Raw genomic sequence first — 17,019 nt, forward strand, 5'->3', positions numbered from 1 at the left:
AGTTACTGCTTGGTAACTTTGGTCTTCTTCCGGAAGAAAGCCATCGAGGCTAACTTTTCACAAAGAGTTTAAGCTGTCGTTAGTGAACCTGTAGAAGAAGTACAGTTGTCCCAATTTATATTCTGATTCTGGTTACAATTAGGGTCGTAAATTGCCTGTGTTTGGAACTCCCATTTATTCTGCATGCTCTAGCATTACTTATTTATACATTCTGAGACACCAGGATATCAGAACATCAAGAAATACTATCCTTTTGTTAGGTAACTTTCTTTATTCTACCTCCTTAGAAAAAGACAGAAACAAAGTAGCTACTTGAACAGCCTTTTTGAATCTCAGTTTTAATGGAGCTCTGTGCTCTTTCACCTTCAGCCAACCATAAGCATATTCAGCATACAGAAGACTTTATGGTTAGAAGTAGTATTCTCTGCAGTTTAATAGTCAACATTTCTACTTGCTCTTCTGCTCTTTCATACATCTTGATTCTACTTAGGTTTTATAGATCTCCCAACCTTCATTCTCCCTGGATTATATAATGTAATGTGTCAGTGCCATGCATGGCACTCCAGTTACCTCAGCATTTCCATTATAATTCTATGTTTTGAGGGATTTATAGGCTAGCAGTAAAAATCTCTTTCTTGGCTAAACCTTGAAACAGCAGTTTCTAGTCATTTAAAAAGAAAACAAAATGAAACAAACCTTTTTTTCCTCACTTCTGTTTTTTTCTGGCAGCCATTTAGCAGTGGTGTTTGCACTGCAGGATCCTCGTAAACAGCAAGTGTAGATTCAGTATGTAGCCAGTTTTTAATCTAATAATTTTTTTTTCTTTTTATATCCTTCAAAAATTCATGTCATTCCCTTTTCATGCATATGATGTCATTGCCTCTTTGCCAGCCTTTCAGGAGCCTGCAGCCATCAGCCTTTGGGGCCTTAAAAAGGTGCAGTTTGGTCTCTCTCCTTTATTTGCAACATGGATGAGTTTTACAGTGGGGTTTTATTGTTTGGTTGGTTGGGGGATTTTTTTGGGGTTGGTTTGGGGTTTTTAAAAGTTGTTCTTCTTTATCTCAAAGCCTAATAACTTACTATCTACTTCTGTGTCACAGAGCTACAAATTTATCACCATCCAAAAAGACATTGGCTATATATGAATATCTAGAACATCAGGACTATTACCAAGAACAAATTTGGAAGGGATATTGAATCTCATGCTTTAATGCTTAAGTGATTTGCTGTTAGAGAATAGGCTATTAGAGGACCTGTGGGTGAGATATACTTCACCAATCACTAGGGATTCCTGTATTTTCCTTAGAAAGATCTAGTAGCAGTCACTCTTAGAAATGGATTGCTGAGCCAGATACACTTCCAGTTTTATCATGTAGGGCAGTTCTCTTCCCCTGGCTCCAGGCCAAAGGACTGTATGGATTCTAAGAAACATGGTTGTATGCTCAAGTTTATGGAGATGAATTATTTTTATAGCCTTTAAGTTAAGCAATCAGCTTTAAAGGTATCTTTACAAATACATATCCACTGATTAAAACAGACAAAAAGCCTTTATCAGTAAGTGATTCGCAGACAGGTTGCATGCTTGAGTTCTGGGTCTGGAGATGACTAACTCTGCTTTTCCCATCTAAAATAAAATACTGCTCTGCACTGAATTGTCTTTCACCAGTTACTGTTATATTTCAGGCCTGAAATAATTCTTCCTGTTAGTGCAAATTCCTGTTTCGGTCATTGCAAGCTGTGCATAGTAGTGTGTAGCAGACTGAAGAAACCCCTTTTTACTTAATTTCACTGTATTTCATGTTTTTCTATGTCATTTGTGCCATTTCATGCCAATAATTTTACTGTTTTATTTTCTTCAGGGCAATTCTTGCTCACAATTGATAACCATGTCCTAGGACTACCTTAGAGTTTTAAATATTCAGCCACTCTCTTGTGACCTAGTGATTTTCTTCCCCATAATCTTTTGACATCATTCATGTGCTTGAGACATGAAGAAAACATCCTTCAACACTAAAAACTACATGTAGTGAAGGGGGAATTCAGGTTTTCAGATTTTTCAGATTTGTATCACCAGTTGGGGGGAGGGAAAAAAAACCTTGGGGAAAAAAAAACCTGCCAAGGCAGGCAAGTACTGTTTCATATTAACATCTATCGTCAATGAAGAGGTAAAAATCAAAGCCCCTGTGTGTGAGGCAGGGTTAGTGAACTGCCAGTGATTCTCCCAGCAACTGACACAAAGGAATCTGTGAGTATCAAAGCTGAGGCAGCAAGCTTAGTGTCAGCTCTTGCCTAGGGAGTAGAAGAAAACATCACTTTGTCTCTGCTTTCACTGCTTAAACACACACATCATTCACTAGTAACCATTTACTCTGCTGTCAAAACTGTTTCAAGAGAGTGCTACATTTGATTAATAGTAAAATGCAAGCAAAAGAAAAAAAAAGTCTGCTTCCCCTGAGGTACTTAGTTGGGGAGAATTTCTGCATGCACTTCTTAATTTTTCCATCCTATAAATATGCCTGTAATGTTCCAGAAGTACTCTGTTGCTTCTAGTAAAGTCATTTTTATTAGAGAGCCCGGTGCACTCATCCTAATTCTAGTTAATGCTCTCTCTCTCTCAGTGAAGCACATTATGGCATCCTCGGCCTCTTGTACTAACGAAAAAGTGACCAGCACAACCATGTGCGCAGTACATGATTCATAGTGCTGCTTTCTGAATTGTCCAGTGGGTAATTGCAGTACAAAAACCAGAGAAACAGATGTAGACCCTAAACCTTGGCTGTAAATTTTTGTTTTATGATTATGGGTTTCAAATGTGCTATGTCACACTGACAAATATACAGTAACACCAGAGGAAATAGATTTCTGACTTGAACTTGTGCTTTTTATTTCACTTATAGCTAAGAATATGTTTATTGTAAAGTTTCTGCTATCACAGTCTGAGAGAAAACAGATCAAAGCAGTGATGTGAAACCACAATTTCTTTGCATGGACAAAGTGGAAGATACTGAAGAGTTGTTGCCTCCTTGCACCTTTATGGATGCTGGGTAGGCATTTAAAATATGTGTCAATACTTAAAGTTTCATTACATTTGAATTAGACAACTATTAGTAAGCACAATAATTATGACTAGTCCTGATCTAAATTAGAAAATATCCCCCATTTTATGAATGTAGCTTTTCCTGATCCTCTGTTGAAGAAAAACAAGTATCGTGCTATTTCAAAGTGAAATAAGAGCTGCATAGATTATTGTATTGTAGAAATAGTGTGTAAGCAAACCACTGGGCTATTTGAGGAATTTTTTAATTACATGTGCATTTAGTAATAAATATAAGCATTAGTGCAACTATTACTTATAATAAAGCATGATGAGATACCTGGCTCATTTTGATACAGTGAGAAAAAGCAGTCTTTTTCCAATTTGTACACACTTAAGCGTCACTTCCCGACATTTACTTTCAGAAGTTGCCACTCTACATTTTGAGGTACAACCAACAGGTATTATTTTTAATATGGTATTATAAGACTGCTAATGGGATAAACATAACTGTAATTCTGTTTGTCTGATTCTGTTTACTTTTAACTCATACAGGCAACATGTTTTTCTTGGCATAAGCTTAAACTGTTCCAAGAACCCTGGTCCCCACAAAAAGCTGTTTTCTCCCTAAATTGGAGACTGAAAAAAACCATACTGTGTTTTGTGTCATCCTTTCCAGTTATTTTTGTGGTGATACATTACGTATTCCAAATTTCTCGTGCATCCTGTGTCGTCTGGTTAGAAAATAACTGTCTTTCAATTTAGCTTTGCTATTCCAAACAAAACTGTAGCAATGTAGCCAGCCAAGATTTAAAAAAAAAAAAAAAAAAGTTTAGCCACTTTTCCACTTGGCTATTTTAATGCAACAAACACTGTTTTGCTGTGCTGAAATAATTTAAACAAGCCTTCCCTGAAGGATTGCTTTTCCAGTAAGTGTATGCTGTGCATAAATTTTGGATTAGAGAGTGTCAGGGGCTTCTTCAACTGCAGGAGTTCAGGCTGGGGGAAGACACCCCAAAGGGCTGAGAAAGTCCTTTAAAAGTCCTTTTAAAAGATGCTGTTCAACTCCAGCATTTGTAACTCTTCTGCCTGAAGGGAAGAGGGAAAGAGAGGCTGCCTGCTGCAGGGACAACTACAGCTCTCCCGTTGAGGGGGGAAGGAGGCTAAGAAAAGCTTTTGTTTTAATCTCTTCAAAAGGATTCGCTTCCAGATTGCAGCAGGTCTTTTTGCTGGCCGCTGGTTTTCAATGTGGGTATATCAGTTTCAGGGAACAAGTGCGTGTGCTGTGTGGGGGATTTGTTTTGTGGTTTGGGTTTTTTTTTTTTTAATTCTTGAATCTGTGTGAAAAGTTTTGTTAATACAATCTGCAGGCATTGTCAGAGAGCTTTCGGTTCATCAAAGGACTTTTTGTGGAGAGGGGACACCACATCCATTAAAGTGGCTGCGCAGGTCCCAGGGTGAGTCTCTCTCCAGCATTTCTTTACGGTCGCCAGTGGTGTGCCATGCCTGCTCAGTGTGCCCCTCTCTGCCCGAGTCCCATCTTGGGCTTTGCAAGATATGGGCAATAATCAAGTGTTCCGTTTTCTAGTTGCTGCACCCAAGCTTGCTTTGGAGTGGGGAAGCAAGGCTCCTGTGTGCCTTGCTCCTGGATGATGCTCACTGCTGGGGCTGAGGTGGCTTGGCTTATTCATTTAAAATGAAAGCATGCATGTGATTATTGAGCTCTTGTCCTTTCCATGGGGGCGGAGGGAGTGTTTCCCGGCTGTTGTTTTTAATTTTTAAATTGTCCATAGGAATAAGGACTGGTGGAAGCCTCCATGGAGTCTTTCGTGGTGAGCAAGATTTTGGAGAAGGTAGTTACCTACCTAAAAAAGTGCCGAGCTCTCTGCTAGCTTCATGCCAGCGGTGGGCCCACACAGGGCTGGCTGTGGCATCGTGGCCACAGATTTGGGAGGGCTTTGACACCTACTCCGGCCATGAGGGAGGGCTGTCGGCAGTGTGGTTTAGCACAGACCTTAGTGGGTGGGAGCAGCCCCTTGCCTTCAGAGTGGCTGTGAGGGCTTGGCCGGGGCCGCCCGCCCCAGGGCAGTCTCCCCGCTCAGCACCATGGGCTGGGTCCTGTTCCCCACGGATTAGCTCGTGGCATTTCTCTCCTCCCGGGGAGCTGGGGCTCATTAGCCCTCTGAAAGCTGATACAGCCCCTCCGGGGCCACACGAGCGGCCCCAGCCCCTCTCTGCTAATCAGAGACAGGCAGGACCCGGCGGCGGCGGGGCTGGGAGGGAGAAGAGGGGATGTGTAGCTGCTTCCTGCCCTGAGCTCAGTGGTGGGGACAGGCCCTCCCGGGCAGTGCCAAGTCTGACCCATCGGGGAAGCCAGGGAGCGCTGGGTGACTTAGGAGCCAGGGTGAGGGGTGGATGGTGCGGAGAGATGGGGCCTGACCGCGCCCCCGCCCAGGAGGGACGGGCTCCTGCGGTTTCCCGCTGGGAGCGGGGCTGGCACCGGCCATGGCCCCTGCGAGTGGTATTGAGCGGGGTCCCCGCGGGTGGCATTGAGCGGGGTCCCTGCTGGCGTGTGCCGGGGCAGCGCCAGGATGAGGCTGCTCCCAGCCCAGCCCGCCAGCCCAGCAGCTGGGGCGAAGCCCGTGTCCCTGGCTGTGGAACAGCGGCAGCGCCTGCGCCTCGCTCGTGGCCTCTCCGGGGAGGAAAGGAATGTGTATGTGTGAGAGAGGGAGGGAGGGGGCCACAGAACTTCCAGCAAATTGAGCTGGAATTTTCAAAATCTCCGTTCCCTACAACCGCGGAAAACACTGCTGTTTTACTTCCCACCCCCTTCCCCTCCTCCTCGTTGTTGTGGGGGTTTTTTTTGTTTTCTGGTTTGTTGGTTTTTTTTTTTTTTTTTGGGGGGGGGGGTGTTGTTTTTTTTTAATTACTTTATTATTTTGCATCTTTTTGTAAGTTGCGCTCCCCGTCCGCACCCGCCCGCTCGGCGGCCGCGGGGCGACTCCGGCAGGGCTGGGGCTCGCCTTTGCCTGCCCGCCCGCCTGCCTGGCTTTTTTGCAGGGCTGCTGGGAGTTGTGAAGGCGTGTGAGAATCCTGGGAGCTGGTGATGTCAGACCGCTTGGGTCATTTGAAGGTTAGCAGCCTGGGAAGGGTTCACGGAAAGTTCACTCGCATATATTAGGCAATTCAATCTTTCATTCCCTGTGACACAAGTAGTAGGAAGTGAGCTGTTCAGAGGCAGAAGCATCTATTCACGGCCGAGGGGGATCCCGAGCCTCCACCGGAGCTGTTTTATCCCGGGGAGGTGGGCGATTGGCACGGCGTGGGACGCGGCACACACCCGGCAAGCGCCCCAGGAGCTGGACTGACTCTCAAGAAATTTTTGGGGGAAATTGATGGTAGTTAAAACTTGGAATGTTGCTCGCATCCCCCCATCTTGCTGGATTGGCTGGGCAGCCTGGAAAATGGTAAATGATCATTTGGATCAATTACAGGCTTTTAGCTGTGTTGTCTGTCATAATTCATGATTCTGGTCTGGGAAAAAGACCAACAGCCTACGTGCCAAAAAAGGGGCAGAGTTTGATGGAGTTGGGTGTACTTTTATGTGCCATTTTCCTCCACACCTAGAGGAAAGCACTTTTGCAGGCATTCTGTGCAGGGGGAATCATGTTTGACTGTATGGACGTTCTAGCAGTGAGCCCTGCTCAGATGCTGGATTTCTACACTGCGAGTCCGTCTTCCTGCATGCTCCAGGAGAAGGCTCTCAAAGCATGCTTCAGTGGATTGGCACAAACAGAGTGGCAACACCGGCACAGTGCTCAATGTAGGTCCCAACTGTTATTTTTCCACTTTAAAGCAATTACTATTATTATAATTATTATTGTTGTTGTTGTTACTTAATTTATTTATTTACTTGCATGTTTTTAAAAAAGAAAGCCTGGTAATTAAGCTCAGAGGTAATGAGGGGTGGGGTGAGTTTTTGTGCAAAATGTGGTTTGCAAGCTTTTTTTTTTCCTTTTGGCAAGAAAGGAAAAAGGAAAGAAGCACCGGACTTCTTTCTGTTTATCCCTTCTCATGTGGCATATTGATCCTAACAACAGTTGTGGATCCAAACAGAAACACATAAAATCGTAATGTAGTACAGCATAAACTTGCAAAACTTCAACCAGCGAAGGACGAATTTACATAACATCTCTCTGTCAGCTTTTTCCCCCCCCCCCCCCCCCTTAATCTAATTTTGTAGCACATTTGATAATCAGGAGGCACGTTGTCTTAAAGTGCGTTTTAGCAGAGCAGCCAAGAAATTAAAATGTTGGTCTCTACAGCTCTTGCAAAGATGTGGAATTGCAATGGGTAGGTGCCATTCCAAAAATCAGACAGTAGTTATAAGTTTCCGAAGAAAAGGCAATATTTCTTTGTACTGACCTTGCTGCCACCTTTCTTCTTCACTTTGTTGCTCTAAGAAGTTGCTGTTTTGCTAGAAAACTACTTACTGTGAACACCCTTTGAGTTTAACCATCAATTATTTCTATACCTTGAGATTCAGACAGCAATGCACTGTTAACAGAGGAGTGGAGTGAGAGTTAGTGGTAGGACACTTCTGAAAATGTGTTATTATGTTATAGGGTCTTGATTTGTTGCTGAAATATATAGATGATAACAATAGCAGTATTTTAACACTCCAGTTTCAAGTTTGAGAAATGACAAAAAGTGCCAGAAAACATCACCTTATACTATGCTTAAAAGCTTGCAGGATGCTTCACTGCTCTGACGGTGATTTAGATAAATGACTTGGCTATCTATCAAAATGTTTTTAGCACGCTCTCGGGCACTTCAGTACACCATTAACTGTATAATGCTGTTGCAAATTTCTGTTTTGTGGTATGTTAAAAAGTTAACTAGGAATTAGAAGAGTTCTCCCTTCGACATTTCAAAGGGGTGGAGTGGGTAATTGAAAAATAAATTTAACAGTGTTTGCTGAAATAGTGTGTTTCACTCGGAAAGTTTTCAGACACCATATGACATTTGTGTGGGTTGAGTAATGAAAACAGAATTGTAAAAATCAGTGACTACCAGCCTACAACACTGCAAATGTTTTGATGTCTTTACAGTTAAAAGGAGACTGTGAAGTTCAGCATGGGATATTTATTTTCTTCGCACTGTTTTCAAAATGCTTTAAACAAAATATGAAACAGAGCTTTTACTTCAAAATAGTGTTACTAGCTATGGGAGAGCTTCAGTTAGCAAAAACAAAAATCCAAACCAGATGTTTTACTAAAAATGTGTTTTCCTCCTTTCATGGCTTAAACTTAAGTATAACTTCAGTGGTGATATTGCGGAAACTTGGAATTAAATAAACTTTCCTGAAGTAGGAACCATATATACTGTCGTTAAAAGCTTACACTCACAAAATATTCTTTAAATAACTTCTGGCTTTAAAATGTCCTGCTCTTTCTCTTGTATGTTGTTAATACCTAGAAGCAGGATTCTTAAAAACAAAATATATGGTGTTTGTTCTTGGGCAAGTTAAACACAGGATTACCCTTATCAGAATGGAATGAGTGGTAAATATGTCATTTGCCTAGGGCCTGTGATAAGAGACAAGTGTTGATAACAGGGAAGTTTAGCTAATCAAAGAAACTCATATTAACAAGAGTAAATAAAAATAGAGGATAATGCGTTCAGGAATCCAGTCTTGTAACTTTGTAAGCAGTAGGATTAATCTTCACTGCATGGGAATTTAAAATCGGGCTGAAACCTGAATCATAATACGGTGGCTGTAATTTGAACTGAGAAAGTTAATGGCATAGAAATGTGGAAAAACAATTTAGTTAGAGTCCAAATTAAGATTTCTGTTTGAAATATTAAAGCAGATTTTGTTTTCAGTTTTGAAGAAACTGTAAGCAGTTTATGCATGAGTAAATATATAAACGGATTATGAAACACTAGAATTCTCTTAAAGTGTAAGATTTTTATCTTGCATTTCATGAAAATATGCCAGAACCAGAATTTTTGTATTCCAGAAAGCTTTTAATAGTTTAAGGGTTGCTCCAGTGCTTATAAATACAAGGACAACAATGTTTAATTCTAACTCCAGCATTTCCTGATTCTCCATTTTTAAGAGGACCTCTGTGACTTAATGTAATGTAATAATAATCAAATTTTGTAATTGCTAGAAGCGTGATAGTAGGGTTTTTTTGGTCTAATTTGTTGTTTTATTTTTGGCTCTGCAGAAGAAAGCAGTACACCTGCAGCCATTGCCTTAGGCCTTAGAAATATTGCTTTGATAGAGACGTGATTGTAGAGTAAAAGGTAAATGGTTGTTGAGGGAATAGTACATGGATAGTGCGAACTCAGAGCAGGCCAGTAACAATCCCAGACAGCATCAGGGTTTCAGCTGAAATGCTGGCAAAATTGGCCATTGCAAGGTTTCGGGCAGAATGCTGTAGGTCTCCAACTTCAGCACATCTTCCCTATGTTAATCCTGTTACAATTCACTAAGCTAGTGCACTCCTGCAGCATCATGGATTTTCTAGTCCACGAGGGTCTGCAAAGTAAAAATAGAGGATAAGACGCAACCCAAACATGACCTTAACTTGTGTGGTATTTTTTCCTCTCCCCTGTGGGAGGAAAAACCTGCCCTGGGTTTGCAACGCAACTGTTAGCCACTGCGTATTGCGCGGTGTGTTACAAGAACGCAAAAAACCCCCCTGATTTTGCACTCATATGAGTTTATGTTTTATGTGATTCTAGTTATATAGTTGTCGATTTAAAATGGAATTATTTGTTTGCAAAGAAAATTGTGGAGTCAGAAACGGGACTAGAACCAACGGCCCTTTTAATCGTAATTCGTTCTCGCTTCTTTTGTCATAAGATAAAAATCAGGTCGGTATAATCAAATTAGACAAGAATAGTTCTTAAGAGGACAAAAGAGTTAAGATTGCAAGAATGAGTAATTTATAGTTTCTTAAGTAAGAATATTCTGCTTCCTCGTAGTGCAGTGGTAACAGATACTGAGAGAAAACCAGTAACTTTTGGTGAAACATGAGCTAACTAAATACTGCGGAAGTGGGAACAGGACAGGTCCTGAGAGAGGAGCTGCAAAGAATGGAGATCTGACCTTGGAAAAGCCTACTAAAAAGTCTTCATTAGTCTTCATTAATTAAACAGGCAAAAAACCAAATGAGCAGGCCCAAAACAAGAGTAAGTTTGTTTGGCATTATGTAGTGTTTCAGCTAATTATATCAAGTAGATGACTACTGCCTACTGCATTTCCTTAGGGTCAGAAGCATAAAAAATTTGGCGAAGGCAAAACTTATGGACATGGCAGCAGAACACACTGGGATGTTGAGGCTTGTGTAGTATACAGTTCTAATTTCAGTTTGATAGGAAGTGCTTGCCTAGAGAGGAGCTAGCAGGTATTAACTTTCAGAAAGTTCATGAAGATGAGGCTCCAGAAAGCATGCGTTTTCCTTCAAAATTCTGGATTATTGCAATGTTTGGGTCAGGTTCCCATTCCCTGCAAGCACTGGGAACATCTGTGTTCAACAAAAAAAAAAAGCTCAATACTTAATTTTCTTTCATCTTCCTGAATTAAAAAACAAACATTTTGAAGTGAAGGACTTGTAATCTGCATTCCCAAGTATCAAATTGCTGCAGGTGTGTTTGCTAGTGCCCAGAAGGCAAGATCCGTTTGAACCAGGTTATTTTCTTTAAAGTTCATTTATAAACTTTACAGCTAAATCGCTAGGACTGGCTTGCTTAGGGATGGAGTCTTTGTTTAAATTTTTATACATCTAGCTTAATGCTCTGATATATGTGATGAAAAAATGTTTGTTTCTGATCCACTTCATTAAAAAAAAAATTGCGTGGGGATGTTTTTCTTCCAAAATAAAGGGGAAAAGTATTCTCTACGTATACTGTGATGCAGTTAGTCTGATTCGACTGCTGGCACAAGAAAACTCTAATGGACACGCACCACTGTCAGAAACTCCTGCAGACAAAAATGATGAGAGGCGTTCGCTGGTGAAGTCAGGGTGGGATAAGCTTGGAGGAAAAGCAATGTATCTTTGGGTGACTCCCTGCTTGCCTAATGAGTCTGTGCAGCAAAGGTGCAACTTGTCAGAACAAAGCCAGGCTGCTGAGGCGATGCCTTGAAGAGGGCTACGGTGCAGTTAAGGAGTTGAAAGAGGGAGATAGTGTTTCAGACAGCGAAGTTAGTCATCCTCACATCCAGTTAAATCCCTACTTAGTGCTGAGCGGTTTTTGTTAACCATGCGTGCGTCACGCCGGCCCCGCAGCCCGGCCAAGCCGAGGGGCTTTGCTCGGGGGCGCCCGGAGAGCGAGGCGCCCTGCTCGGCGGATTACGGTCCCACCTCCCCGAAACACGCCAAGTGACTGGTTTTGCTCAGGTCTAATTTATATACCGCCCTTTACGCGGCCGATGAAGTGCGGCTGTGTTACACAGCCAGCATTTAGATTTGGGAGCGGGGCTGTGAAAGGGACATTGTGCTCGGAAGGACTGCTGTCTGCCGCGGTCGGCCACGCTATGCCCCGTCCTATTGAGACCTCAAAAGCAGAGCACAGCTGTGATGAGTTTCCAGATCTGTTTGGCCGTGGGGACCGGCCCTGGTATGCGTGCGAGCCGGGGGGAACATCCCTCTCCCCTCAGAGTTTCTGCCTGGGGGGCTGGCAGCAGCTTCTGAGCAGTGAATTTACAGGGGCGGGCGGCTGGGGCCAAATTAGTTGTGGTTTCAGAGGGCTTTCCAGAGCTTTGCTAGGCTGTAGCACGCAGCCCCGTGAGGAAGGATATCAGTTGATGTATAAAATGGCCAAGGAACTTCGGTAAATAGACTTTACCCTTCAAATCCAGAGGTCCTGGCAGCGGCTGTGCGGGAGGGTGGGGTTGTACTTTTCCCCTTCCTGTACTTGGACACTTTTGATTATCCAGACTTTCTGGGGCTGAGCAGGGCTGCCTAATAACAAAGCCTGCATAATATAATTGCCTAAATAGGCCTATTGTCCTTTTCAAGTCACTGTGCTGTGAAATCTTTCAACTTTTTGCTGAAAATGTTGAATCTAACATTTAGATGGCTTAGTGGCTGCAGTGAGGAGGGGATCCTTTACCCTCATTTCTCATTGCTGAGTGGTTAAGAAGCTGATTATATTCCTGCCCCCTATTGATGTTTACTCCTTTTGGGAGGCAAATATTTTAGCCCCTTCTGGCAGGGTAAACTGCCAAAAGTAATAGGCCTGGAAATACAAAGCTATGATTGATTTTGACCTTTGCTCATGTGCATGAAGTCTGTCCCCATGCACTGTGACCCATGCCACTTCTTGGTGAAACCCAAGCCCTTTCAAACCAAATGGAACCACGAAAATACAAGCTGCAAAATGCTCAAAACTATTCTAAAGTAACAGAATAATAATTTTCTCTGTGCTTCAGGAAAAAGTACAGACAGGAGGGTAACAAAACTGGATTTTCTAGCAGGCAAACCAGGGGTAATGTCTCACTGCTGCCGCCTTTTTATGAGAACCATATTCCAGGTGTAAAAGAAACAAACTGATATAATGTAGAAATGATTCTATGTAGTTTTTTGGTCACAGTAATCTTAGCTGTTCCTCCTAATTGTAAGCTGTAAAGAACTTGCATCCAAAACTATGGATTTCAAATTGTCTTTTTAAAAATAATCTGAGGTCTGGGATTTCATTAATTTGTCATTGCGTGAGCAAATGTGTTTCAAAAGTTTAAATGTTGGAAACAGTAGCCTAAAGTTAGCATCCTAAATCCACATTTCATGGCTTCATTTCCAAATATGTTGAGCATCTAGGAGCTCTCTCAGTACTTTTTAAAACAGGCCATATATTTGAATGATCAAATACTATTTAAAACCTTCATTTAATATTAAAAATGTTTACAGGACTGTTCCACTTCCCCCAAACTACATGAAAAAATAATTCAGTGACAGTGGTCACACCATCCACAGTGAAAATAGAGACACTTAGATGACAAAAAAAATATTACTCCCTTTCCATAAATTTACAAATCAGCTGAGTTTTTTTCATTGTATTTTGTCTGACTCACAGGTTTCTCCCGATTCTCTGTTTGCTTCTCTGCAATAAAGCCTGCTCAGCAGATATTAATTGTGGTATAGATTTTAATAGCTAGATTATCTTCTTCATATACTCACTCATCATTTGCAGCTGCTCAGGATTGCTTTCCCAGTGGCAGCAAATTAATATGACTTTGGTCACTGCATTTTGCTTATTTGGGGGGGGAGGGAGGAGGGGAAATCTAGCTTTCTTCAGCTCATTTTAGTAATCTGAATAGGAGCGTAGAACTTGCATCATGTGACAGGGCAGCTCACCAGCATGGGGTCCCTGTGTGAGAACCTCCCTTGTACATGACAATCTGATAAGGATATCATGTGGTTTAGAAACACATTCCCACAATGTTCACTGCTTTGTCCCTTTATTTGGGAGTGGGCAGGAAAAAAACTTTTAACAAACTAGTGCTAGCCCTTATATAACTGACCCCACTTTCTTTTAGTGTTCTGTTTGAGCCTTGCAGCTTCTTCAAATACTTTTGTTAAGAGAGATGGAAATATAATCCAGCAAGTCTGTGTTAAAGAATCCTAGACACAAAGTATATAATATACCTTCTGTTCCCCTTGGACAAGGTGATTTTTCTTTCCCCTGCTTATACCATATATAAACTGAATATTATAAAACTATGCAAGTTAAATATACACATGCAGGCAACACTTGTATAGGTTTAATAGGTGAAAGCTTGAATGAGTATTTATAAATTCTCAGAGCGCTCTGGATCTTCACCACTAAGGACATGAAGTCCATCCATAGTTTGGAAGGATTTCCGTTTTATACACTTCCAGTGACTTACATTTTACCCTCTAAGTGCGTCCCCTAAGAAAAAAAGCAGAGAAATGTCTCACAACAAAAAGGTTTTTTAGCACCGCTTAGTTTCTTTTAATGGTTTGGAGGCTGACTTTCCATTGAACCATAATATTTTTCTCTAGGCTCACATTGTATTTTTAGCAAGGATCTTTGAACAATAAAATGACAAATTAAGGATGTCTTTGTCTTTTACAGCCTTATCTAGTGAAGCACTTAAATGCACTCAACCCTCCACCCTTGATTTTAATAGGAGTTTCAGACACGGAATGGTTGTATGAGTGAGCCTTTAGTGTATTTATGTACCAGTACTTTTAGGAAATACCAGTAGAAGTTCATGTCACTGTGCTGGATGTTCAGCACAATGAACATCCAACATCTCTTCTTAAAAGAAAGAAGGATCATTCTTTTCGTAAAGACGTGTAGCAGAGGTGTGGAACAATTAAACGGGTTGACCAGTGTTGCACCAACTGGAGACAAAAAACACGGTTTGATTTAACACAGATTTCTTTCAGTGGGTGCTTTGGTTATAGAAAGCCATTTGTGCCTGTAAGATAGTAACAGTGGAAGAAATGGTTCAATTACCCCCTCCCCAAAACCAAACCAAAACAACCCCTCCCCCCCAAAAAACCCCAAAACAAATCAAAAGAAAACCAACCAAAAATAAAAACCCACCTAACCAAAACAGTTAAAGAACTCAAAAAGTCTCTTGAATCCTGCAATTTAATTTTTTTTTAAATCGGAATGCAGCGTGAGGTAATTCCTGAAGTGGCCACTAAACCACTCTGGTGGTCCTCTCTGCCAAACTGGCTGATGACACAGCAGCGCATCATACAGAGGCGTGTGTCTCATCTACGAGACTTCCTTCATCTTCCAGTCTTGTACCAGAATCACTCCTCTGCCAGCTGGTGACTGATCCAGGAGGATTTCGAGGTTCTTGCATGATAAGTGAATGTAACAGCATCTGAGTTAAGTATTTCACTTGTTCATAAATACCAATCTGGGACAGAGGTGTTTAGTAACATGCAGCTGTGCCCTGGCTTTTGGGGATTTCAGAGCCTCCAGAACTATTGCTCAGGGACTGGCTGTGGACAGAACCCAGGGCAGAAAACAGGCTCCTCTGCCACTTTAATTCCTCATCTTCTACTCAAAAACTCACAAGACGACCAGGGTTGCCTGTCTTTCCAAGACTGAACATTCACTCGCACATGAAGAAAAAGGAGTTGGAAAACTGTGTCACAGTGCCATCTGGCGATACCTGACACCCAGACCTCCCCCTGGGCAAGGGCTGTGGATCTGCAGGCAGATACTTCCCCCAGGAACTTGGTTTAGGCACAGGGAATGCCTGTGCCCCCCAAAGCTTGACTCTCTCTGGGCATTTTGCACTCCTCTCTGTGTTACTCTAATTAGAGATCCTAACTTCTCCACAAACTTTCCCTCCTTCACAGAGATCCACCCTCACTGACCCACCAGCCTGTGGTTTTTGGCTTAGGGCACAAGTCAAAGGACTGGCTGAAATGTCACACATGGGTGAACATTTTTATTATTAAGATCAGGTCCTGAGCTTGGGGGCTCTTTCTTTGGTTTTAAGCCATTGTTCATACTACTGCCTTTTCAACTTGTGGTCTGAGGAGGTTTTTCCTTTTCCCCCTCATTTTGCAGAGTAATCCTTTGCATTGCTTTGTTGTTTGAGTTTCCTCTTCTCATTCAGTTGATGAAGAAATTTTATTAGTTACTGGATGGAGGTATATGTCAAATCCTCCTTAGAGGTTAGCAGGAAAGTCTTGGACTTTCTAAAAATCCTTCTGATTTCACTCCACACTTTGAACACAAAGGTGTAAAATGCAGAACAAATGGCAAATCACCTATGTCTTTCAGTGTCTTTGATCAGGGGAGCTAACAGGGGAAGCTACTTTTCCCAAGTCTTCATCCCCCAGTGAACCTCTGCCTTCCTCTCTCAATTTGGAGAATGTTCCATTTGAACATTCCAGCTGTGTTTTTCTAGTTGCACATATAGTCACATGTTATGCAGGTTAGGTATGTGAACTACTCATCTTTCTATGCTTTGCACGTATTGCCACATTCACTTCTCTGAGACCACACCAAGAAGGACCCATTATCTCCCTGAAGTTTTGAAAAGAAGCCTTCAGCTGCCTGCAAAAAGCCAGAGCTGACTCATATCCTTCTGTGTTTTTTTTTTTTTTTCTCTTCCTTATCCAAATCCTTTCCTTTCTCTGTGTTTTGGAGAAGTCCTGAAAGACTTTTGTGGTTAAAGCACGAGCTATGTGTTAGGAAGCACTGCCTGTCTGGAGGGAGTTTGGGAAAATAGCTGTTCCCTTCTCCCTGAAATGGAGTCCTTTATGAACACTGGAGTTGTTCACAGGGGCTGTTTCCACCTTCACCAAAATGTGGAAGCAGAGCTCAGTTACAGCATGGTACACTGGCACTGCCCCGTAGTACTGTGTTTGTTACGGTTTTGCTAACTTGAATTTCTGCGCAGAACAAGAAAATACTCTGACGAAAAGAGGTTAGGAAGGAATGACGCAATTAAATGAGATTAAATCAGAGCGTTGGTTTCCTTGGAACACATATTTGGCTTTTTATCAACAGTCTTTTCCCCATTTTTCAAATAAACACATATTTTCACATGATAACTCTATTTGAAATATTAATCCTTCCAGGGCTGCGTTACCTTTGTTTCTTCTTCAAAGTCCATTACTATGAAAAGGTTGCTGTTCCTTAGGCTGTTTCAGCTTCAAAAGAATTTTAGGGCCTGGTCTATTGGAAAGCTTGGGGGTATAATTAGTGAAAATGGAAATAGATGGAAGAGAAATTTAGTTCCTGATGTTTTAATTTAGTGTGGTACTGCCATGTGTTGTTGAAGAGGATTCTTAAAGGCAAACATAATTATTTCATTATGGTCTTCAGAATGCTTTCTTTGGTCTTAATGACAAGAAGCTGCATAAGGAGTCATACATTTTAATTAGACCTTCTTATATTTACATCAGATAAATAACAAATAACTGATGAAAAACAAGTCTTCTGAATGGATGATTTCACACAGAGCTCTGGTT

General features: G+C 41.8%; 1 protein-coding gene across 2 annotated transcripts in view; it reads left to right on the top strand.

Moving 5' to 3' along the window:
• The first annotated feature begins 4,444 nt into the window (after nucleotides 1-4,444).
• RARB (retinoic acid receptor beta) overlaps nucleotides 4,445-17,019 on the top strand; it is a 94,132-nt gene continuing 81,557 nt past the window's right edge. The window contains exon 1 of one of the 2 annotated variants that reach the window (XM_082281385.1): nucleotides 4,445-4,491. Coding sequence is in view for 1 of the 2 variants with exons in the window: in XM_082281384.1 (XP_082137510.1) it covers nucleotides 6,701-6,857 (157 nt within the window). In the remaining variant the exon portion in view is untranslated. Of the gene's footprint in view, nucleotides 4,492-6,472; nucleotides 6,858-17,019 lie in introns of those variants that run through there. The other variant, XM_082281384.1, reaches the window with a different exon arrangement.

Source organism: Coloeus monedula, assembly GCF_965178545.1.
Source record: "Coloeus monedula genome assembly, chromosome: 1".
NCBI lineage: Eukaryota > Metazoa > Chordata > Aves > Passeriformes > Corvidae > Coloeus > Coloeus monedula.